Here is a 26,211-nt window from a genome sequence, read left to right as displayed (position 1 = left end):
CAGCCTGGGAAAAGAAATCTGTGAGATTCCATCTCAGACAAGAGTTGTGCATTGTGGCATGCATCTGTCATCTAGCTACAAGGGTGACACAAATGTGGAGGATTACAGCTTGGGAAAAAGCAAGACTATGTCAAAAATTACCAATGCAAACTGACAGAGACATGACTCAAACAGTAGAGCGTCTACCTAGCAAGTATAAAGCATTTGCAAGAAAGCTTACTTGGAAGTATGGGTGGTAGGAAAGGGGCTGGCATTGTCTGGCAAAACATTGAGAGGAAGTTGATCAAAAGTAATGTCATATTGCTAAATTACCCTGACAAATTATACTACCTTCATGACCAAACAGGCAGAAGATCATGTGGTCAAGCTAAAGGCACCTTCTATCCACACTCATTTCTTACATATCCGTCCAGACTTTTTACCCAATATTGACTATATCAGTTTGTATCAAGCATCATAAACCCTGCTCCATGCTCCAAAATAACATACTTCATCTTGAAGTTGAAGGGTCTATCTTTATGTGCTGAACTTGTTTTTGGACTGCTTACTCTGTACACTAAATACAGTCTTAATCATCTTCCCCTAACACCTTAAAATAGGCAAATATTGTCTTTATCTAAGCTATCGAATTTTCAGACAGCACAGAGAGCTGTTAGTCCAATCCCTGGCATTTTCTCTCTTACTTATCTTCCCCATTACCATATTATTTTATCTCCTTTATATAGCTACCAAAGAACTCAATAAGTAAGTAAGTAAGTAAGTAAGTAAGTAAATAAATAAATAAATAAATAAATAAAAGAACTCATCAAAAAATAATGAATAACAAAGTGGCAAATGCAAATGCATGGACTAATTAGTAAAGCTAATTCCTCTCTCTGAACCCCAGTTCTCTCACCTGTAAAGTGAAGATAACTAATCACATCTATTTGCTTTGGTAACTAAATAAATTAATAGAAATTGCTATATGGTAGTAGCCATTTATTTCCCATTTCCTTCATTCCTAAGAATGCAAGATATTCACTATAAGCTGTTTTTGCTCTCTTGGACCCACCAAGAGAGATGGTCAACCAATGAGTTCTCTGGGAATGTAGTGATGTTACAGTGATGTGTGTGTGTGTGTGTGTGTGTGTGTGTGTGTGTGTGTGTGTGTGTTTAACAATACTGGTTTGTCTAAGTTTGGTGATGGTTAAAACCTAAAGAATGCCCTGTAGTCATAATTAGATAAGCTAAAATGAACTCAGGGAACTAGGAGAGACAATATTTTGGTGATGTATTTTAGTGTCATCAAAATCCATATACACACAAGCAATGCTGGAAGACCAGGGCTTCTCAAACATCAGTAAGACACAAAAAAGTGACTTTCATTCTCCCTAGTAAAGAATATTTCACTTCCAAAGGAGGCAGGGAAGAAAAGGACATTGTTTAATGCTTTACATTAAATTTCATTTCCCACCACATAATTATTAAAAGATAAGAAACTGCTGCATTATTAATGAGAATAAATAACAAGATGGCAATTAAATAACTATCATTAATGACTTGTTCATTAATATGTTAGTAGCTGGCTGTTTCATCATGAAGAGAAATTAGTGTAAGATAGTGAAAAACAAGCCAGGAAATAATAAAATAGCTGCATATTGTGTTTCAGTTAATTACAAATATTTCTCATTCTTAGAGAAGTCTAAAGAAAAATCTGCATACTGAGTACAGCAGGAGTTCAAAGCCAATAGGTACTGTGTTACAAACAAAGCTCCCCAATGTCTTCTTGGGTTGAAGTTTGTTTACTCTTAGAAAAACTTGATTTCCTGTGTCTGAGGAACATAAGCTTATAAAAAAAAGATGAAAAGGCTGTATATAGCGCTCTGGTAAAGGATGCTAACTAATTAAGTGTTAATGAATCAAAAACATATGGATTACACTTCACTTCAAATAGAAATAATTTTAGAATTAAGGAGAAATGTACTTAGCTTACTGTAATGGGTCTTTGTCAGTCTTAAAACCCAAACATTGGAGGTCTCTTCAGAAAGTTCCTAGTTATTCTTCTCTTTGGTTGTTATCTACCATTTTCATTTTATAGAAAAAGATCAATCTCTTCAAGACCAAATAACCTTTCAAAAGATTAACAACATAGTGGATAGTTATAAACAAACAACCTATCCACTCAAGATAAAAAAGGTTTATCAATTAAATACAACCCCCCATCAAGAAAGAGGATTTTCCTGTGATTTATTTTTATTGCTCCTTAAAAAATAAAGCAAAAGAGAAATTTCTATTGTTATCTACCTTTTAAAAAGTCACTTTTCCTATATGTTTATTTGTAACTAAAAATAATAAATATTTGTATTAAAGAATAGAAATCTTATCAATCTCTTCATTGTGCATGAACTGGAATTTAATTTATAAATGGTATAATGGTTCTAATCAAAGTACAATCACATTTTAAAAAGTCTTGAAAAGTAACTGTCTTATAACTTTACAACTTAAAATTATATTTATAACTTTAGAAGGTAACTGTTCTTGTGATGATACACAATTTGGAGTTCTGTTAAAATGGGAAGGAAACAATAATGGGTAACAGAATCAAAATATATACCTGATTACTAAGTAGTTGCTAAGATCCTTTAGGCATATATTTAGACTGCCTTCCCTAAAACAGGATCTTGAATGAAATAAATGTAATTCAGTGCCCAACTCTTGGTGACAAAAGCTCTATAGTAAATTCAAAGATGAGAACAATTTATAGGTAACATCTTGGAAAATTCTACTAGAACCATCATCAGGATACCAGAGGTGTCACATCTGGACCAAGAAAGCCTCTTCTTTTTTTTTTAATCTTAAGTTTTAACACCTTCCATAATCAAGGCAATTATTTACACTTGAACCAACCAGAGTCAGGGTTCTTTATTTTGTAGCCACTGTTTACTCATCTACTGTTCTGAATTCAGTCTTTCTCCTGGTTTCTACATCCATATACGTGTTCCTACATTCCCTTCCTAATTCCAAGATCTGTTAGACCTACTTTGGCTTGTCATTTCTCCTCAGCTGCTCTCAGAAGCCCATCTAGCCAGTAAAATACCCCATGCCTTGTGCCTATCTCTGTATTGAGGTCTAGATGAGGGACTCTTAACATGTGAAACAACTCATAAATGACTGTGTGATCCAATGGAGTTCAATAGTTAGAAGCTGGATTATTTAGACACTCCAATGAACAAACAGTTAGTTGTGATAATTCTTAATGTAATGAATTACTTCCTTTTAAATAAAACTTTCAATGCTTGCCTTCTGATACAGTTCCTTTATGGGAAAATTTGTGGTTCACAGTCTACCTCTCCTGACTGAGCAGCTCCTTTCTGCCCTTTGCTTCGTATCTCCTGCTACTATACCCCTCTATTGATTGCCTTTATATGTTTAATTATCTAATTTGATTTTGTTTTGTTTTGTTTTAAATATTTTAGGGGTGTGTGTGTGTGTGTGTGTGTGTGTGTGTGTGTGTGTGTGTGTTCCAGTCCTGGGGCATGAACTTAAGGCCTGGGCTTTCCCTGAGCAGCTTATGATCAACGCTAGTGCTCTATCACCTAAGCCACAGCTCTACTTTTGGCTTTTCTTTTCTTTTTTTTTTTTTTGTAATTTAGTGGAGATAAGCATCTCACAGACTTTCTTGACTGGGTTGGCTTTGAACTTCGATCCTCAGATCTCAACGTCCTATGTAGCTAAGATTACAGGAGTGAACCACTGGTGTCTGGCTCCCTATGTTTTTTTTTTTTTTTTAAGTTGTCTTTAAATAATTGTACAAAGGAGTTGCCATTTAACAAAGCAGTTTATGAATGCAATATATCTTGATCAATGTCATTCCTTTCAACGTTCTCACCCATCCCCCTCCTACCTACCCTTCCTCACTCTTCTTATTTTATACTGAATTCTTGACTTTGTTCTCCACATCTTCTCTTCTTTTGTCTAGCCCTTTCTCCCTGGCCATACCCCACCCATTTCAAAAACCTACTTCCTGGTGTTTATTTTGCTTTTCTCAGGATGGAAAAGTTTCCACTGCAAATCCTTAGCAACATATTTGCATTTTATCTGTTTGGCTACCTCCTTGTCTTTCATGAGTCTGATCAAAGCTTTCCCCCACCCTGATTTACATGCCCCAACAATAAATGAGCACTACAAGAAAAAGGCTGGAGCCCCACTGACACATTGCCTGCAGCTCACTGTGTAGCTAGCAATGCTTTAATACTTTTCTATAAAGCTCATTTTCAAACATGGGTTCCGTTGTTAAAATTTTCTCCTTTTACTGAAACATTACAAGTTGCACATAACCTTCCCCCAAAGAATTTCATGGAAAAGAGCTGAGATCTTCAATCATCATTGCTATCACTCTCCTAGCACTTGACAAAAACATAGGTGATCAGTTGTCAGGTGAGCAAACTAGGTTTGTTTCTTTGTGTGTATGTTTCCCTGTGTAGACTCATGATATAAATAAAAACAGTTCCTTCACAGTACAGCCATATGTTATTGAAAACAGTGCTACTATATAACAGCAAAAAAATAATAATAATAATCCTCATTAATTGCATGTGGTGTCTGTGGCTAATATAGGCATTGGAGAAATAAGACTTGTGAGATTTTTATGCTTTCCAGTGTTGCTCTTGACTTAATCTCAAAACCTATATACCATTATTCCTTAACACATAGCTGGCTCTAACACTCCATTTCCACCTAATATCTGACTATTTTTATGAGCTTCAGTAACCCATTTCAAAGTGTTAGTTTCTTTAAGAAAATGATTACAATATAAATTAGTCTTCAACAAATAGTGAGGCACATTTTGCAATTAAGTGCCTAGATACTGAAGCCTTACTTCTTGATATATTTTAAACCATTATATACATGTAGCCACAGACATTCAATCTATGTACCTAGATATATCATTCTTTCTGTTGCTAATGAAGGTCCTACGGCACAGATTTATTAAAGGTATACGTTTGCATGGGATAATAATTGGGTCGATAATATTAAATTCATAGGCTCATTATTTAATTGCAAGGGCAGATTATGGATACAGCTTCTAAAATGTATTTTAATGAAAAACACTACATCCTGACCTAATCATATCAACCTTATGCTATCTAATTAAGGATGCAAAAAATCATTAGAGTTGCAAAATATTAGTTCCAGCTCCGTCAGGCTGTGAGCTGCCCCTTCATGAATATATATATTTTTTTACTCCCTGATAAATAGTTAATGAGGTAAAAATGACAAAATTTGCATGTAGGCAAATTAGTTTAATAGAATGATGTCTTTTCTGACTACTGAATGTGACCTTTCTCCTTAACAAAAAAAAAATGGAGAAAATGCATCAAAATTATCATCTGGATATCCATGTACAAATGACAAATTATATATATGAACAATATAAAAATTGTAAAATGCAATAATCCTAAAATTTTATCATACTTGTAAAATGTGTTCTATGCCGTTGCATTTCTCAATTTAATAAGGAGAAATTAAGCACGTTACAAGGTATCCATTTGTGAGGCAATATTTTATTTCAGACCATGAAATAAAAAATTTGTGCTTAACAGTATAGTGGCAAGGATCTAGTCCAAACTTTTAGAGCAGAATTCTAAACTACTTACTGAAAATAGTTTTACATTGTATATCTATTCTATTCTTCATTTTGGCATTTTAGATTATAGATGATTGGTCTCAGTTCAACTGGCACTATATATATATTGAGGTCAGACCCTAAATTATTCCACTAGCCATCTTTAGTTTCTTACTGAACAAAACTAAACAAAGAATGTAAGAATATCATATAAAAATTAATCATAACAGAATGCTTCATGAGGTAATTATCCAGGACATGAAGAAATATAACAGGAAATATGTTTGGGTTTGTGTGTGTGTGTGTGTGCATTTAAATTTGAGAGTGTTATGTATGCTTAACAAAATCCTCATGATAAGAAACAACAGGTGTCCTATGGGTTTTGGAATGATTTTCCTCAGCGTCTCAGTGACCCTCACCTCTGATGAAGCCTGACTCTGTAGGTTTTGTAGAGAATGGCAGCTATTTATCTTGATGTATACATGTCTATCTATGGCTCACTCTTAAGTCAAAAACTTCCCAGTGCTTTTCATTGAATTGCTTAAGTACATCAAATTAAATTGTCTTTTCTTTGAACCATTTGAATGGGTCACATGGCACTATGGATTTACCAAGTCTGAGATCTCCTATATTCTACTCCTGTGCATCATAGATGAGCTAAGTCATTTCACAAAGAAGAGCACCATACATATTAAATATGAAAAATTAAATAGTTGTAGTCACTAGTGCCTAAGTATTAAATTCTCTGGTCCTCTCTCTCCCCACTCTTTTCCTCCCTTTCTATTTCTCTTCCTTCCTCTCTCCTTCCTTCTCTTGTTAAAATAGAACTAATGGATATCCAAATGGTTTCTTTTTCTCCTTTTTTAAAGATATTGTTGTTCAACTCAAATCATTTTAGTATGTAACTTTGGATTGCTTCCAAATTCCTAAACTTCCATGTTGTGAAACTTAATTCGGAAATGAAACTCACTCTATCTACCCGAGGCACTGTGAAATTATCTTGGAGAGGAAGTGCTCTTTGCTTAATTAATTTCAGTAATTTTGAACCTTTAAAACTCGTGCAGTTAGTCAGGGATGTTTCAAATAGAACCCAGAATGAATATATGGCAAAAAGCAACTTGTTTTTAGTTCAGTTCAGGGACATTGATCCTAGAAATAACTGCTGTACTATTTGTTACGTATCAAATAAGTAGAATTCAAGCCATATTGAGTATGGTGAAACCACATGGAATTTTTAAAAATCTGATGTTTTAAGTTTCTGTCAGGTAAGAAATAGGATGAGGTATGTTACATGTTCATTCCATGGGCAAGTTAATTATGTTTGATTATTCAAACATCCATGCAGGTATGCATTCTTTTATGTATTGTACATATAAATACTGGCAAATACATACTATGCTCTAGAAACTATCAGAGATTGAAGACATAGAAATGGAGAAGTCACCATGATTCTAAAAGAAGATTTTAGTCTAAAACAGAAAGATCACATGACTAGGAAACTCTCAAATTATATGTGAAATGCTGGCACACCCAGACAGCACTCAGTTTTTTGACAGAAAAGAAATGTCTCTGTTATGGTTGAATCTACAAAGAATCTGAGGCCTGGAGAGGGCTTTGTTATTTACACTGTAAATGAGGAATAAGTGATTACCCATACGTATAATGGAGCAGTATACAATACTGAAACATATCACATGCTTGCCATATGTTCTATTGTGTATTCCTACTTTTGAAAAGATGAAGGCTGAGTGAGACAGGAGGGTGTGGATATAAGAGATGAGTTTGAAAATGTAGGAAATAATCACAGCAAATGGCATTTGCACAACAGTAAGAATTTTTGCTTTTCTTTTTCCAAGCAATAGAAAGTTACTGAAAGGTATATAACAAAGGAAGGCAGGGTCACTGTTACCTGTTCAAAATGTCACTGTGGCAGGAGTGAAGAATGAATTCACAGACATTGTGAAGGTAAGGACACTGTAAGGTGAGGTTTAAGGAAGGTAAAGAAAGAAGTTGGCCAAGAATTGTGTTGTTTTTTGTTGTTGTTGTTGTTGTTTACCTTTTTATGTGCAGGTCCTGAAGCTTAACTCAGGGCCTGGGACCTGTCCTTGAGCTGCTTTTGCTCAAGACTAGTACTTTACCACTTGAGTCACACCTTCCCTTCTGGCTTTTATGGTAATTTAGTGGTGATAAGGGCCTCACAGACTTTCCTGCCCAGAGTAGCTTTGAACACTGATCCTGAGGTTTCAGCCTCCTGAGTAGCTGGGATTACAGGTGGGAGTCACTGGCACTGGCTTTGCTTGCTTGTTCTTTAACAGTTGAGTATTGAGGGACTAGATATTAGCTGTAGCAATTGGATTAAACAAGAAAATGTAGTAAAGAGAAGATCAGGTCTAGAAACACTCTGAGTTTGAATCCTCTGTGATATAAACAAAAAAGTTATGTACAGGCATCTTGCAGAGCAGAGGTGGGAATGACGAGATATACAACCTGGAAGGCATTGAGTTGGCTGTTAAGAGTGAGCCATAGCCATCTCCAAAGGAAAAAGATGTAAAGATGTAAAGATGTAAAAAGATGTAAAGATGTAAAAAAAAGATGTAAAAAAGATGTAAAGATGTAAAAAAAGATGTAAAAAGATGTAAAGAGGGCTGGGGATATAGCCTAGTGGCAAGAGTGCCTGCCTCGGATACACGAGGCCCTAGGTTCGATTCCCCAGCACCACATATACAGAAAACGGCCAGAAGCAGCGCTGTGGCTCAAGTGGCAGAGTGCTAGCCTTGAGCGGGAAGAAGCCAGGGACAGTGCTCAGGCCCTGAGTCCAAGGCCCAGGACTGGCCAAAAAAAAAAAAAAAAAGATGTAAAGAGCACTTCCTCCTAGTCACTCAGAGTCACATGACAGCCAACACTGTGTGTGTCCAGAGGCCCTGTTACTAACTTCCCTGTTATTTATAAGCCTTGTAGTTTGCAATATCACACACACACACTCTCTCTCTCTCTCTACCTGGGTACACAATATCTTCCTCTCTCTCTCTCTTTTTTTTGGCCAGTCCTCGGGCTTGGACTCAGGGCCTGAGCACTGTCCCTGGCTTCTGCTTGCTCAAGGCTAGCACTCTACCACTTGAGCCACAGTGCCACTTCTAGCCATTTTCTGTATGTGTGGTGCTGGGGAATTGAACCAAGGGCCTCATGTATACTAGGCAAGCACTCTTGCCACTAGGCCATATCCCCAGCCCCAATATCTTCCTCTCTTAAAAACTCAAAGCTCTAAGGTTTAAGAACCATATAACCTTGCCTCATTTTTTCTTAAATAAAAACAATATGCAATCAAACTGCAAGATTGGTCAAATGGTGTAAAATAAAATAGTAAATATTTTTATGAACAATATAAAAATTAACAACTCACTAATGTACTATATTTTTGTTGCTGGCTTCTGTCAGTAATGGGAGGGAGGCTTAATTGCTACACCTCTACTTATATTTGCTGTATTCCAATCAATGTCACCCACTCTATCCCACTCCCTGCACCCTTCCCTCTAAGAAATATCATCCTCAACAGGTTTCTTTGCTACTTTCTCATAGTTGCCAGTAGTCTCTTTTGACACTGTTTAACTTTCTTTATCCTCTGCAGAGAAACACCCCCTTTCCCTAGTCCCCATCTGTTTCTCTTCCTCTCCATCCTTCTATTGATCACCAGATTTCGTTGAGCTGTGCTGCTTTCCTATATATACTTATGATCTTTACTTTTTCAAATCTCCTGTCTCCCCCTGAGCAGTGTGCTGGCTTGATTCATGTTCAATGTTTCACCATCTAAGTAATTATGTATGTGGATATTTATATTTATGGACAGGTCAAAGGGATTTTCTTTTATCATGAATACTGCATCGCTCAAATGGTAAGCCCCAGTGTCACCAATAAAAATCATAATCCTCCTTATGATAATCATAATAATACTGTAATAATGACAAGAGGACATGACATTTACTCACCTTCCTTCTTTCACCATTGATCCCTCTCCACTGCCCAGCTCTTTTCACTATGTAACTTAGTTCCTGATTAGAAATCTCCAGATCATAGGGAATGAAGAACTTGTTTTCTTCACTATGGGTGCGCTGAAATGCATCTAATATCCAAGAGTCATTGTGCAACCTAAGAACAAGATCAGTTGTTATCTGTTTTTGCTTTCCCAAATCTTAATTATTTTTGCTTTCTAAAGTATTTAAGACATGTTGTATTTCTCTTAGCAACTGCTATTTACTTAGCTCATCTTCCCAGTTCTTTTTGTCAGACATTATTTGATTAAGATGACAGAAATTGCTTAATACCTTTCTTAACTAAATATTATAACCCAAACAAAGCAATGTAGATACTTTTTTCACACTTATTTCCTATAAATCTACTAGCTTTGGATTTCTAAGTAATAGACTGTATAGAGAAGAAATGTTTGCTTATTCATTTATATGTTAGGAATTTGTCTGAAAAGAATTATATGTGGATTCGTTCTTCTCTCATAATTTGGTTTTAGTGCCCTGGCACTGTTGTAGAAATTCTAATTCTTTGAAATTACTGAGTGACATTTACTGTGTTTTATGGACCCTAATGAGCCTTATGCTTCCATTAAGGACTCCAATAGACAGAGAACTGTAAATGTGTATACTATCCCTAATCCTTTGGCATTTATTCTAATGTGCTTTAGTTGTGCAACAACTAAAACCTATTTACTGTTTTCTATTTATTTGCTATTTGCTCAGCTCATATTTCCCATTCCTTTTTACACATATTATTTGATTAACATTCCAGAAATTGTTTAAAACCCTAGGAAAATAGTGTATTTATCTTGTGGCTTGGCACACTCTGGCTCATTATGTATACGTGGAACCAATTTAACCATAGTTTCCTGATCATCGTGCATAGGCTAGACCAATATCTCCCATGTATTTCTGTCAGCACTGTAGTGAAAAATACCTGAGCTGTCAAGATGTCTTGGCATCTCCTAAGCCTGTCATTCTCTACATCCAAAGGGGAGACTTGTAAAGAATTTTATTTCAGTGGTCAGAATCATTTGATTTTGTTCTAATCTAGATTCCAGGATTGACTAGAGTACCCATTATAATAGCATTCACCCCCGCTGTTATTGTTAACTGAATTATGACTTTTTATATGAATGTACTCATTAAAATAGGAGGATAGATTTCTTGACCTTCATTGTCAAGTTGAAAACTTACATGTCTTTGATTTTTCAACTATTTTGTATTAATTGCAGTGAAATACATCATAATTGCAGCTCACAGCCACAAATGTTCCAAAACTGGCCATATGGTTTGTTGTCATCATACACTCTATTCTTTTCTTTCTTTCTTTTTTCATTCAATGTTGCTGGGGATGGAGGGAAGTAGATATAAAAGCCAGGGCTTTGCATATGTTGGGCCATCACTCTACCACTGAGCTACATCCACAACCCCATCAGTACCATCTTGAAATGTACCCATTGCTTTTGCTGCGCTTTGCAATTCCAGGTCAGTCACTTAAATGATTTAACTAGTTGGAATGTTAAACAAGAACTAGACTTTATCATTCTCTTAAGCTTTTTTAATGTCACACTCATCCCCTTCTTTTAATGGTGGTAAGATTTAATGTAGTTAAATTACTGTCAATTTGCTGCCATAAACATTTTGTATATGAAGATTTTAAGTGCAAGATTATCAACAATGTAATTAACTTTGAATTAATTAGGAATCACAGTCCTGTTTCTGCTGGCTTCTGTTCCTTTTGCCAAGGAAAATGTCTGTCTTTTTTGTACTTCTGTCTCTTATTATGTGAAAAAATAATTATGGAAACATCAAAACCTCCATATACAGGACAGTTGACAAATGTTTTGGCAGAGAACAAAGTAGCACATTGGGATATGTGAAACTATACAAAGATTAATTGCATTTTAGTTTTTTACTTAGAGTTTTTCTCTTGCCATTTTGGGTGGCATTTTCCAAAGAAAATCTTCCTGATTGGGTGCTATGAGCCAAATCACCAGCCTTTCTTTGTTTCAGCATAGTTTACTGCTCTATAAAATCAGTTTACACAGACAAGGGGGAAATACCGTATGGTTGGATGTAAAATATGAACACAAATAAATTGAATACTGATAATTATACATTTGTGATGATATTTTCAGGAAATATAACACATATCCAAAAAATAAATTATGCCTTCCTTTTAGATGTAAAGATACTTTATGCTTTTGTGTATATTTTTTTGAACCTCCAACTTTCTGATTCTCTTCAGAAAATCAAAGATACTAACAGGATGATATATTTCTGGAAAAAATATATAACAGTTCCAATTACTTTAACTAATGTTGTTTTAGCTAACTTGATGAAAGAGAGGGAAATATATTCTTTATGTATACATGACATGATTAATTCAGTAAGTTATTTTAACTTATCCTGCTCCCATTTAAAATTTAGATTAAAAATACACACCTTTTTGCTCAGCTATGGCCTTGCTTGATATATGAGTGTGCATGTGAATATCACATTGAATCATGTAAAGCTGAAGATGTTGAATAATATTAGGTGACAGAAGAAGAGAAAAAAAACCAGCATGGAAATATGTTTAACAATTAGTGAAGATAGAAAAATGTACTACTATGACATTATTATTATACTTTCTGTAGGTTTCAGTATTTTTAACAAAATCTAAAAGTTTATGATATTATATTAAACATAACACAGCAGGGAGATAGTCACCAATGTAGATTTATTTTAACAATATAATTATTATTCGATGTCTTAAAATTTTGTATTTTTAAATTATTTCTTCAAAATGTAATTAAAAGAGGAAGTACAATCCACCTGTCTGTAAGGCCTCAGGCATTGTTGTTTATAGAAATAGGTCACGTATTTATGCCATAGGTTCTGATGACGGCCAATGAAACGAAGTAATTTACCAAGTCCTCTGCCCTGTGTCCTACATTTACAGCAATTCATTGCTGGGTGAGTGGCAGAAGCTATTATGTTTGGTTCACATCTGAATGAGGGTCATTTCCAGAAACCTAGTATATGATATTTCTTTTAAAACTAAAAAGGACAAGTGTGAACATTTAGCTATGGTACAATTTTAAGGGTCAGAGAAAGGATGGAATCTGTAACGTCAAACATCTCTAAATGCAAATATCTATCTGAAGAATAATGACCAAATGTAATTATTTATTTCTAACCTTAAAACTTATAAGCGGATTGGCTATTGTGACTTTACATGTAGAGCAGTGATGTAAGTTGGAAATCACTTATTAATGCTATGATTATTTGAGGCAGACATAGGGAAATCTCTGAACCCACAGTGCATCAACAAGGGTTTGCTGAAATCCTTCTAACTTTTTTACATGTTGATAGCACATGTTCTTTATCGGAACTGTTAAAGACTTTAAATGATACATATATATGTATATATATATATACATATGCATGTATACATACATATATATGTGAAGGTATGAAGGTATTTTTGTTGGTTTCTAGAAACGCTTGAATACCTACCACTGCATTTAGTAGGAATAGAACTTGACATGGGTTTGGTTTGATACTATACTGTGTAGAAGAAAACAGAAAGACAAGAGGGGAAAAGGAATAAACGAAGGGAAATAATTTCAGAAATTGGAGAAATTGAAAAGGTAAAACCTATGTGCCTTGTGGAGAAGTCATCCAATCCCTCCCTGCCTAATTCCAGATAGTCATATCACAGGTATTTGGTTTTTTTGTTTTGTTTTGATTTGATTTGATTTGGTTTGGGGTTTTTTTGTTGTTGTTGTTTTTGCCAATCTTGGGGCTTGAACTCAGGGCCTGGGCACTGTCCCTGAGCTGCTTTTTCTCAAGGCTAGCACTCTACCACTTGAGCCACTATGCCACTTCTGGCTTTTTCTACATGTGTGGTACTGAGGAATCGAACCCAGGGCTTCATGCATGCTAGGCAAGCACTCTACCACTAAACCACATTCCCAGACCCATCACAGATGCTTTGTTATGAGGTTGACATCCTCCAACACGTGTGTTGGAGTTTGGAAGGAAACCATTGGTCGTTCTCTTCATTCACTCCTCATTAATCTGTTTCTCAAATTAACATATGCTCACCCATGCTGATTATATGCAAATGATATGGGAATATGATTGAACTGATGAATGCAGAAAAGAAGAGGTAAGGTGGGAACTCCATGAAGGGGACAAATGATACAGAAGGGGAAGTTGACACCGTGATGCTTAGAACTGTGAACATCACAGTCACATGATATGGAAGGAAGGCATGGGCTCCAGAGAGGAGGTAATCTGACAGTGACAGAAAGATATTATCTATTATCACTATATTCATTTGGCTTAAAAATTATCCTGGTTAGTGTGAGAGCAGATTGGACAGAACAAGTATTATGAGATTTGTTGGAGGGCTAAGTTAGAATTAGATAGGAGAGAGATGAGGGATATTAGTCAGGGGAATTAGATGAACAAATTCTACCATTCAGGAATTTCTAGAATACATGATGGTGAGTGTTCAGAGTGAAAGAGAAGTAGGAGTTAAGGGCAGCATTCAAGTTCTTTTTATTTCTTCTTTCTTTTTTTTTCTTTCCCTTCTTTATCTTGTCTTTCCCTTTTCCTTCCTTTCTCCTCCTTCGCTTCTTTGTTCCCTCTCTCTTTCCTTTCTAATCTCTCTCTTTCTTTCTTTCTTTCTCTCTTTCTCTCTCCTCTGATTTCACATCCATACCCAAGTGCATGTGCACATGTCCAGGCAATTTGGGTATTTACTGTGATAAAAATCCTATATAATGAGAGCCTTGAAGGAAATGATGAGTTTCTTTTCCAAGTAGTAATTCCTACTAAAGTATATATATATAGAGAGAGAGTTGTTAGAGTTGATTAAAGCTTTTAAGTTCAGGGTGCCAGTGGTTCACATCTGTAATCCTAGTTACTGAGGAGGCTGAGATCTGGGGATGGCTCTTCAGTCAGCACAGGCAGGAAAGTTTGTGAGGCTCTTATCTGTAATTAATCAACAAAAAGCTAGAAGTAGAGCTGTGGCTCAACTGGTGAAGTATTAATCTTGAGCAAAATAACTCAGGGACACCACCCAGGTCTTAAATTCAAGCCCCAGGATCACACACACACACACACACACACACACACACACACACACACACACACACACACACACACACCACATTCAATGAAGCACAATTTTGTCTGTATTTTTTTAAATTTTGTTATTAGCATTCTCAGTATCAGATTCAAGCTCACAACAAAGAATAATATTGACAAAATGGCAGCCCCTGCATTGTGTCCATTTGTTAATTCATAGGTAAGGAATAATTTTAATCAATATTTGGAAGGTCTGAAATGATTATAAGAGCTACTAATGAATTGATTAGGGAGGAAATCTATTCTTTCTAAGGTACAGATTGAAATGTCTGGTCCTACTGACAGAGTCCTTTGAGGGCTCACTGGGTCATATAAGTGGATCCCTTTCAGGCTCTGCCCCAGGAAATCCAAACTGTCAAGACTACCAGAACCACAGCAATGCCTCCTCTAGCTGAACTCTTCTGTGAGGTCTTAGCACCTGGGAAGCTCTGTACTGATGAGGTCCCAGTCTCATGATCAAAGTCAATGGCAAAGAAGGCTGCTCAAGCATGAACCCAGACTAAAGGCAGAGGGCCCTTCTGTCTTCCTGAAGTGACAGAATGATAACTCCTTCGTATGTGTGACAAAGATCACTACAAACCCATCTGTAGTTTCAAGCACCTAAGCATGCTCTTATTAACCTACTTATCAGATCATTAGAGAGAATAAGACCACTTGGGAGGCAAAGGAGGGGGCTGGTAGAACTGAGACGCGGGAATACCAAGTCAGAGCGCACACAGGATTGTCAAGAAGGAAGAAGGGGAATTGCATCTGGCACCTGTGAGGTGTTTTTCACACCTACTTCTTTGCATTTTTATGTGTATTAACTAAACGTGCATTCCCCCAGAGATAAGCACTGCTCTAGCAGTCTCTTTCCTTACTGCCTTGTATTTCTGAAGTTGGAAAAAGTTAGAGTACAAGTCTATTAGAGACTTAGATGATTGAGATTAGTCTAATCGCTCTGTATACTGTTTCACTGTTTCACACTTCGTGTACTCTGGTTCGAAGTTCAATGTCAAACAAAGCACTTGAAGAAAAATGCCATCTGAACAAGTAACCTGCCAGCTACATTTTATCTGACGTGGAAAATATATATTCTCTAAGAAAATATACTGGTTCATATACGGATGTTTTTAACTCAACAGATATATATCGTTTTCCGTTGGTGTCATAGCACTAGGTTTTCCTGGAATTTTATTTGTGTGTATTTGATTGGTTTTTGTTTGTTTGTTTGTTTTGTTTTTGGCTGTACTGGGGTTTGAACTAAGACCCTTGAGTTTGCTGGACAGATGATCTGCCATGTAACCCACTATGCCAGTCCTTTTATAAGGTCAGCTGAGACTGCACTGTATTCCTCTTATTTGCTTTTATCACATCACTAGAATGATAAACATGTGGCATCATATCCAACCATTGACCAACATGGAGTCTTGCAAAGTCTTTTTTTGTATTGCTTCTCCCCTCAGGGACTTGCTGGCAAATCCCTGATCTCTGTCTCCCAGGGAGCTAGGATTCTAGGCTTGAGTCACTGTGCTCAGCACCTAGGAACACTTCGTTAGGTACAGAGCTAAAAAAGTTGAACAACCTTGCCTCCCATCTTCCATCTAAGAATACACATTACTTTGTGACAATGTACTTATTCGAGCTTGACTACTTACATAACATCAAGATATCTGTCATGGAGAGTTCAACTTACCTTTTTTATGCATACTATTCCATTTGTTTGATATTTGTTGGTTCAGTTGTGTCAGTGACAAAGAGGTGTAAGTTCATAGGGAATCGTTTTAGAGACATGAAAAATTCAAGGGGACCCTCAGGATCACTCCAGCAGAGGAAGTGGATTGTGCCAAGCAGAAAATGCACCTTGTCTTTTGTCAAAAACCTCCCACCTTCTTCACACCTTCTGAGCAAAATTCACACTCTGGGTTTGTATGTATGGGATAAAACAACAAATGCTGGTAGATTCTTTTAGTTTCTGTCCAATACTAGAGGTGTTAAAAGAAAATCTAATTCACCAGAAGTCATGTCACTAAATGATCAATGAATTATTAGCTCTTATCAGCTTTATTTTGTCTTTGTGAGGTAGTAACAACTGTTCTCTGCCTCTGTCTCTTTCCACTCTCTCTGTAGTGTGTGTGTGTGTGTGTGTGTGTGTGTGTGTTTCTCTCCCTCAGATTCTTTCAGATACAGATGGGGAGAAGTGGGAGGAAACAGAACAATCTATGTGTTGAGATCATATAGAAAAGAAGACAGCCTGGATCCCCACTAGGAGCACAGCGGAGACACCCAGTGTGCGGAGCCCCAGAAATGAGGCATTTGCCAACAGTCACTTGGTTAGCAGAGCCCACATTTTATTGTGTCTAGATCTTTGAAGGAGTGCTTTTTATTTTTCCTCTGCAGGCATGGCATACTGTGCCCAGTCCATTTCTGCTTAGCAGGGCATATAGCACTTCTAAATATGGCAATGGTTTTAGGAGGTGAGTTTTGTTTAGCTACATACACAAAGCTTAGCATATTTTCTCCACATGGTAAATAATACTTTGCCTTTTACTGAGGAACATTGATTTAGAACATAGAAAATCTTTGATTATCTCTTACACATTCCCTAGACAATAGATATGCTCATAATATTCTCATCAAAACCTGTCTTTAAGTTATTTGAATCTAAATTAATTTTCTTCAGTAATAAATGACAGCAGCTAAAACTTATAAGGCTATTTGAAACTATTAAGTCAACGATTAAGAAGATGTAAGCACCCCCCAAAACTAATTAACTTGACTACCAGTCTTTTAAATTTGTGTACAGCTCCCAGGAATATGAAAGCCTAAACAAATCTAACTGACATTTAAAGTGTGATATCTCATTCTCTGCATATTATAAAACATATGTAAACAGCCTGTAGATCTTTGGTACTGTTTGGATAACAGATAATTATGCACAAGACATCAGTGGAGGCTGTGTTTGGAAGGAAAGCTTGGGGCCAAACAGTACCAGTTGTAATGGGTCTCCTTTGTGCCATTACCTAGACATGGTCATTTCTAGACATTTCTTAACAGATAGTTTTACACAAGAAGCTCCAAGAGAAAGTTCACCCTGTCCATCACATTACGAACATAAAAAATGATTAATTTACTTTTTATAATTCAATAAGAGAAGATGGTAAATGATAACCTGGGGATGATACCAATTTTGTGTTTATCCACAGTGAAGATCAAGAAAATAAAAATAAATTGGTGTTCCTTTTAGAGCTATCCACAACATGTGACGTTTGTGTGTCTCTATGTGTCTCTCTGTGTATGTGTGTCCGTGTCTGTGTTTGGCAGTATGGAAATACTAGACCCAGAGCCTTCATTGGTAGGTAGAGATATTCTGCTAGCCCTTATGAGGAAGGAAGTATCTATCTAGTACTTTTTGCCTGGACCAAACTCAAATCATAATTTTTGTACCTATGCCTCCCATATAGTCTCCTTTTTTGAAATGAGGTCTGCCAATTTCTTTGTCTGGACAGAACTAGAACTATCATCTTCCCAACTTCACCTCCCAAGTAGCAGCACTCACTACCATGGCCGGCAGTTCAATGTAAAAAAAAAAAACAGACAAAGGCAAACTCTATGAAATAAAATAGATTTAAAATTTCAAAATGTGGAAGATATTTCTTAATAAATCATAAAACAATAAAAGACTTTACCATACATGAATTGAGAAAATATCTGTTAAACGTAGGACAAGCTGAGCCACTGCCTTATATCTATAATCCTAGCTACTCAGGGGGCTGAGACTTAGAGGTAAAGGTTCAAGGAAAGCCCGTAAGATTGCATCTTCAATTAACCAGCCAGAAAGTCAGACTTGCTAGGTGCGGATGGCTCATGCCTGTAATCCTAGATACTCAGGAGACTGAGACCTGAGAATTGCAGTTCAAAGCCAACCTGGGTAGGAAAGTCTGTGAGACTCTTATCCCCAATATCCTCCTCAAAAGGGCCAAAATTGGTGCTGTGTCTCAAGTGATAGAGTGCTAGCCCTGAGAACAAAGAGACTCAGGGACAGAGCCCAGGCCCTGAGTTCAAGCTTCAGGACCAGAAAAAAAAAAAAAAAGGCCAGGCCAAGGATATGGCTCAAGTGGTAGAATACAAGACTAGCAGGCAAGACCAATGAGGACATGAAGCTGGGAGTTCAAATTCTGTTAATACTTTCAACAACAGCAAAGAACAGTTCTACCAAGTCAAGCTAAGAATGGAGGCCACAAAAGAGGAAGTGCGCACGACTTAGTTAAGCTGAATGATTCCACGCTAACTCTCTCTAATGTCCAGGTGCTGAATCCAGCTTGTCTTTTATCTTCTCAATCATTTCTCACCCATTATTGAGCTTCTCACCACTCCTACTTACACTTCTCCAAGAGCCAAGCATTTCAGTATTTTAAAGCAAACATTTTGATACCCTGGGTGTTGTATATAATGTTTGTCTGAATTAAGGAAGGGAAGGGGAACATTAAAATGGTGAGACAAATGGTAAAAGGCAAGCCAAAGCAACAGAAATACTTATATGACAATATGTTGTAAACCAACTGTACAATTCAGGGAGCTGGGAAGAGGGGAAGATGAAAAGCAGGAGAAAAATGAGGGAGAAGGTAACAAGCTGGACAAGAAATGTACTCACTACCTGAAGTATATAACTGCAACCCCTCTGTACATCACCTTGACAATAAAAATAAAAAAATAAAGCAAGCACTAATTTACTTTACCGAGTAAAAGACTAGGCCCTGATTATCTGTTGCATTAATGATTTGCTTACTTTTTCATACTCTGCAGGGAATGTAAATAATTAAAAATGTAGATATCAGACAAGAAATAACATGCTTATACACATTCATTTTATTCTGAATGAGAAAAGATGTGCTCATGTGGGAACTAATGATACAATATTACCAGATAATATCTAGTAATATTTTACTTACTTGTCTATCCTACACAACCTATACTTTTATGTCTATAACTTGTCTGGGAAACTGTAGCAATTTCAAGTAATGCAGTGATTATCCATCAGGAGGTTCTTATAAAATCTCCACATAAGTGTTACTTTTGCCATGTTATACAAGAAAATGTCTAACATCTAGCAAATGAACAACTTTGCCTTAAGCCACACTACAAGTGAGTGGCCAAATGTAAACTGAATGCTCAGGGAAGACTTCCTTTCCCCAGGGCACTCAGGGCCCTGGATGACATACAGCACTTATGACATGTCAAAGTATAAACCAAGTCTGGGCCCATGCCACACACACACACGCACGCGCGCGCACACACACACACACACACACACACACACACACACACACACACACACACACCCTGGGGAAATGGACAGACACTTTTACTACAGCTCTGCTAGTGACCCAAGGGACACATCAAAGGAAAATCAGTCTATGAAAGGGAGTCTTGAGAGTGAGTTTACCTCAGAGATGATGGTATGTGAATTTCCTTCACAGCCTGCCCCAAACCTCCATTCAGCCCTCTGCCCTGCCATATCACATAACACATCTTCCGCTAAAGCAGGAAGTCATGTCTTCTTGTATTCCATCTTATGTTGGCATAGACTTTTGTCAACTGTCTTCTTCTTTGGGATTTTCTGTAATTCTCTTTCCTGTTGAATCTTCATTGCTTCTTATAAATACATTTGAACTCATTTTTAAAGCCACTGGACTTAAGATAATTTTCCTAACTCTTCCCATTCATGCATAGTTCTAAGAGGAAAAAAAGCTGGGTAGCTACTGGGCCTTTGCTTTTCTTCCTGTGTTCTGTTACCTCCCTGCAGAGTGCCCTCCATTTTGTATTACCAGTTGAACTCAGCGCTTAACTCCACAATTGCAATCTGCACTGATTTCACTAGGATCTAGCCTCATCTATCCAACTACTTCTGCATATTTACCCCCAGAATATCACAAATTCCCAGTGGTAAGTCTGAGTGTGAGTTTAACTCATCATTTATCTCCTGAAAATATTTTATTTTGTCTAATCCCTGTCTTGAAGAGAACTCCAATAAGCCCTCAGAACTCAACTCCAAAATCTGAGGTTGTATTCAATGCCATCCTTTCTTTCACCTTCAACATTCATTCAGCCACAATTTCAATTATGCCCCTTAATGATTACTTAAATCTCTACATTCAATGTCATTCTCTTTACTTAAAGTGGTGACCCTTCTTGCTTAGACCATTGTGGTGGCTTCTAACTAGATTTTTCTGTCTCCAACATGGTCCCTGTTAAACCCACCTTTCTTTCTGTTTCTACTAGAAGAGTGAGTCTCCTAAAATTAAAGTCATTTAAAATTAGTCATTATATTGTACTTGACCACTAGAATATACCCAGACTTTCAAATTCCACAAAATGATGGTCAATTCTTTTATCATTTGGTCCTTGACTGCCATTTCCAACTTCAACTCAGCCAAAAGCTGTGCATTGTACAGCCTAGCTAGTTCTGATGACTCAGGCCTGCAATCCTAACTACTCAAGAGGCAAATATCTAGAGCATGTCAGTGTAAAGCCATGCCAGCTAGAAAAGTCATTAATTTTTTTTTATCTCCAAAGACACAACAACAAAAAAATCCAGGAAATTGGTATGATTCAAGTAGCAGAGAACCTGCCAAGAAAACAAGTTCAGCAATTGCTAGGGTCTCAATGTTCAAATAATAGTACCTCCCAAAGAAAGAAAGAAAAAGTCTATATGGCTTTATGCAACCTCTTTACACATTTACTGGTTCTTCTACTTGAATTACATTAAACCTTCAAAGACACAAGTATTCTATTTCCACTGAAGTCCTGACCTCTTTCCCAATTGTCTGCAGATCTAGGTGCATTCCTTTCCTGTATTCTCCATGAGGATTTTATGTACTAGTACTTTTTTTTTTTTTTTTTTTTTTTTTTTTTTTTTTTAGAACATGTGGAACATAACTTTATTCAAGTTTGCTCTTTATCTGATCCATGAATATCTAAAAGATACTTTATTGTATAAAAACTTACATCTGTAAATAATGGATCGACTGTAACAGAGGGCTCAGGATAACAAGGACAGCACTGATTATTGTAAGCTCATGCCTATAATCCTCACTACTGGAGAGGCAGAAATAGGGAAACTACAATTTGAGGCCAGCCCAGACAAAAAGCTCACAAGACCCCATCTCTACAGACGAAAATCTATATGTAGTGGTGCAGACCTGTACCTGGCTACATAAAACTGACCACCACTCTGGAGGACAAAATAATTGAATCGCCTTACCTGAGACAGTACACATATAAAATCAAGGAAGAGATGATGAACAGGAGGGCGTAAAGTAGCAATGTGATGATCACACCAAGAATTCCTGGTTTCTTTGTTCTTACAAACACCCAGTAGACCTTTGCTGCATCAGCCAGAGGAGTTTCCTCATTATGGATAAGCCTCTGCCAAAAGAAAATGTGTTTCTTAAAGACATATTTTAATGTGAGGCCCCAGTAATCAATCCTGTAATCCTACCTATTCAAGAGGCTGAAACCATGAGACTCTATTAACCAGCAAAAAGTTGGATGTGGAGCTGTGGCTCAAGTGATATAAAGTGACAGCCTTGAAGGATAAAGCTAAGGGACAATGCCCTCAGTCAAGTACCAGTACACACAAACATACACACACACAGAGACATACACACTTCACACACAATTTTTTTTTTTTTTTTGCCAATAATGGGGCTTGAACTCAGGGCCTGAGCACTGTCCCTGGCCTCTTTTTGCTCAAGGCTAGCACTCTGCCACTTGAGCCACAGCGCCACCTCTGGCTTTTTCTATATATGTGGTACTGAGGAATCAAACCCAGGGCTTCATATATACGAGACAAGCACTTTTACCACTAGGCCATATTCCCAGCCCCACACACAAATTTTAATATCAAAAAAGTACAGATAACTGGGGTGTGATGGCTCATGCCTCTAGTTCATTTCAACTCCTGTGTGTTATCCCAGCAACAGGGCAAATAAAATGGCTGTGCACTCTGGTACTATTGCCCTTCATCTCCATCACAAACATCTAGATCTCATCACATAAATAACCAACACTGAAAGGGTTAGCAGAATGGTAGAGAACTTGCCTAGAAGGTGCAGAGCCCTGAGTTCAACCCCCAGTGTTACCAAAATAAAATAAAGCACTGATCATTACACTCAATTAATTTAATGACCTAGATACTTTATGATACTAAATATTCTAAGTACCTAATTGCCAAATCTTCAGCTACACAAAGAAATAACAACTAGATTTTTGTATGCTTAGTTTACAAGGTTTTCCTCATTTTTCCTTCAAAGCCTTTAGATCCATGCGCTCAGTGTACAATTCATGAAGAAAAAGCCATGTTTTATTTATGTGCTATTAACTTCTGAATTTAATGAGCACAAGATATGAAGAAATTAAATATGATGGTGGAAATATTCCTTTATTTCTGAAGCAGCTTTGATAGGAATTTAATTTGTGCTATGCATAAAAGAAATGGCTTATTTTAGAAACTTATAAAAAAGTTATCAGGCTATTTAATGTAAGCTTAAAAGCCAAAGTTTATGTTAGGTTAATTTAAAAATAAGCCCTTGGTTGAGGTGAAGAAAATCATGTTTTATTTCGGGGTTATAAATAAATGCAAAATGATGAGATCTTTAAGGACAAATATAAATTACTAATGACCTACACTGTCATTCTATGATTTCATTGACCTTTGAGCTTTGTAAAACATGTTTTTTAATTATGATTTTCATGATATCAAGAGGAACTAATAGGAAATAGAATCATAAAGAAAGGTTATCTTTCCTCCAGCACAAGAAAGAGGAAAGAATTTCTTTAGATTTCAAACTGACAATTACATATAGCTTTAAAAGGCACTTTTTTTTTTGCCAGCCCTAAGGCCCTAAGGCCTGGGCACTGTCCCTGAGCTTCTTTTGCTCAAGGCTAGTATTCTACTACTTGAGCCACAGTGCCACTTCTAGCTTTTTCTGTTTATGTGGTACTGAGGAATCGAACCCAGGGCTTCATGCATGCTAGGCATGCCATTGGTTTGTTTCCAGTCATTGGGGTTTTAGTTTGTGCCATTAGCCAAGACAAGTTTCCCAGTGAGTTAGCTATGAAAAGCTATGAGAAGCCCGAGATAGTATCTTCTCAGTGCCCAGCCTAGTCCCAATGACATAAACGATCTCTAATGGAATGGCATTGCACTCTACCACTAAGCCACATCCCTAGCCCCTGATAGGGCACTTTTAAAAGTAGCTAATTCAGATCACATCTGTGTTGAAGGAAACAGAAGCCTAGATAGTTTAATTGGTATTTTTCCCTACACCAAAATATACTTTAGTAATTAGGCAATAACTGGGATTTAGATGTCCCATTTCTCAACTAGTACTTCTTTGACTGCTGCTCCAAAACTTATTTATTTATTTGTTTATTTGTTTGTTTTGGCCAATCTTGGGGCTTGAACTCTGGGCCTAGCCCCTGTCCCTAAGCTTCTTTTGCTCAAGACTAACACTCTACCACTTGAGCCACAGCACCACTTCTGCTTTTTTGAGTAGTTTATTGAAGATAAGAGACTCTCAGACTTTCTTGCCTAGACTAGCTTTGAACCATGATCCTCAAATCTCAGCCTCCTGAGTAGCTAGGATGACAGGCATGAGCCACCAGTGCTCAACTCCAACACTTTTATTTTTGTACTCCATATATTTTGGTCTTCCTAGTGAAGTGTGGATCTGCTGCTGGGAGCCTGAATGACAACTTGATGAAGACTGCTGTGCTCTCAATTCGCCAGCCCTTACTTGTCTGCTGTTCCTTAAAGATCAGAAAAGAGTATTCGTCATTGAATCAACAACAGCAAGAAGTGATGCATAGTGGAAGCCAGCATCATAACCTAACCAAAAGGTGCATGAATAGGAACAACAGAGGCTAATCGCTGATTTGATCCATACCTATCAAATACTTCCTAGGTGTCCTTAAGTTCAGAAGATAAGAGGGAATATAGTTAGTCAAAATTGCTCAGATCTCAGGGCGAAATGTGGGTGTATAAATGGTAGTAAGCATACACGTAAGACTGAGATTAAATAGCATACATGGCATTAAAATGATTGCCAGTACGAGAAATAATATAAAGAGGGGGGTGGAAAAGGTATACAAGATGCCTTAGCCAGGTTTCTATCACTGTGACAAATTACCTTAGATAAACAACTTATAAAGAGTAAAGGAGCCAGGTGCCAGTGGCTCAAGCCTGTACTCCTGGCTACTCAGGAGCCTGAGAAGATCTGAGGATCGCAATTCAAAACCAGCCTGGCCAGGAAAGTCGATGAGACCCTTACCTCCAAAAAACTACTCAGAAAAAGGCTGGAATTGGTGTGTGGCTCAAGTGGTAGAATACTACCATGGAGCAAAAGAAGCTCAGGGACAGAGCTCAGGCCCAAAATTCAAGGTTCAGGAATAGCAAAGAGGAGGAGGAGAAGGAGGAGGAGGAGGAGGAGGAAGAGGAGGAGGAGGAGGGGGGGAGGGGGAGGGGGAGGGGGAGGGGGGAGGGGGAGGGGGAGGAGGAGGAGGAGGAGGAGGAGGAGAAGAAGAAGGTGTAAGGCTTATTTGGGCTCAGGCTTTCTGTACATGGTTTGTCAACTTGCTACTTGAGGTCCATGCATTGTAAACATCCTTTATGATCAGTGTAGTGGAACAAAGTTGCTTCATAGTAGCTAGAAAGCAAAGACAAGAGAGGAGAAGGATCCAGTATCTCACAATCCTTCTATATGCATATCCCCAATGTCCTAATGTCCCCATTAGGCCATATCTCCTAAGGGACCCACCACCTCTCCCCACATGATGGCAACCAGATCTTTAGTGCATCAATCGTTGGGGAATGTTCAAGATCAAAACTTTATCAGAAGGGTAGGCTGTGTTATTAAATATTGCTGTCAGTAGAAAATGTCCCTAAGAAAGTGTTATCATGACAAGGACTTGAAAGATATAAATGAATAAGCATGTTATTTGCAAATGGCATTCATCACACTCTGCCTATGCTATTTTGTGTGTGTGTATTTTGATCCACCCATTAGATTGTAAGTACTTGTCTGTACCTCAGGCCAATGGTTCTCATATCCTGTGTTATCCACAGAGAAAAATGACATTCCTTCATTGTGATCCTCTCATCTTTATTCTATTTGTATATGTGTATGCCAGTATTAGGACGTGGCTTGAACTCAGGGTCTTGAGCTCTCACTTTTCTTTTTCACTCAAAGCTAGTGCTCTACCACTTGAGCCACTTCTCCATTTACAACTTCTTGCTGGTAAATGGGAGGTAAGAATCTCATGGACCTTTCTGCTTAAGCTGGCCACAGCCCTTGATCCTTAGAGTTCATCCTCCAGAGTAGTTAGGATTACCAGGCATGAGCCACCAGGTGCTGGCATGTTTAAATCTTTTTATGACCCATGTGGCCTTTTCAAGGT

At 37.3% G+C, this 26,211-nt stretch overlaps 1 protein-coding gene across 1 annotated transcript in view; it reads right to left on the bottom strand.

Annotated features, from left to right (window-relative positions):
* LOC125353670 overlaps positions 1-26,211 on the bottom strand; it is a gene marked incomplete at its 5' end in the record, with an annotated part of 258,574 nt that overhangs the window by 47,899 nt on the left and 184,464 nt on the right. Inside the window, 2 exons of the mRNA XM_048349341.1 lie at positions 9,589-9,748; positions 22,016-22,179. Of these exons, the coding sequence (XP_048205298.1) occupies positions 9,589-9,748; positions 22,016-22,179 (324 nt within the window). The remainder of the gene's footprint in view (positions 1-9,588; positions 9,749-22,015; positions 22,180-26,211) is intronic.

Source organism: Perognathus longimembris, chromosome 6, assembly GCF_023159225.1.
Source record: "Perognathus longimembris pacificus isolate PPM17 chromosome 6, ASM2315922v1, whole genome shotgun sequence".
NCBI classification, from domain to species: domain Eukaryota; kingdom Metazoa; phylum Chordata; class Mammalia; order Rodentia; family Heteromyidae; genus Perognathus; species Perognathus longimembris.
This window is presented reverse-complemented; position numbering and strand designations above follow the sequence as displayed.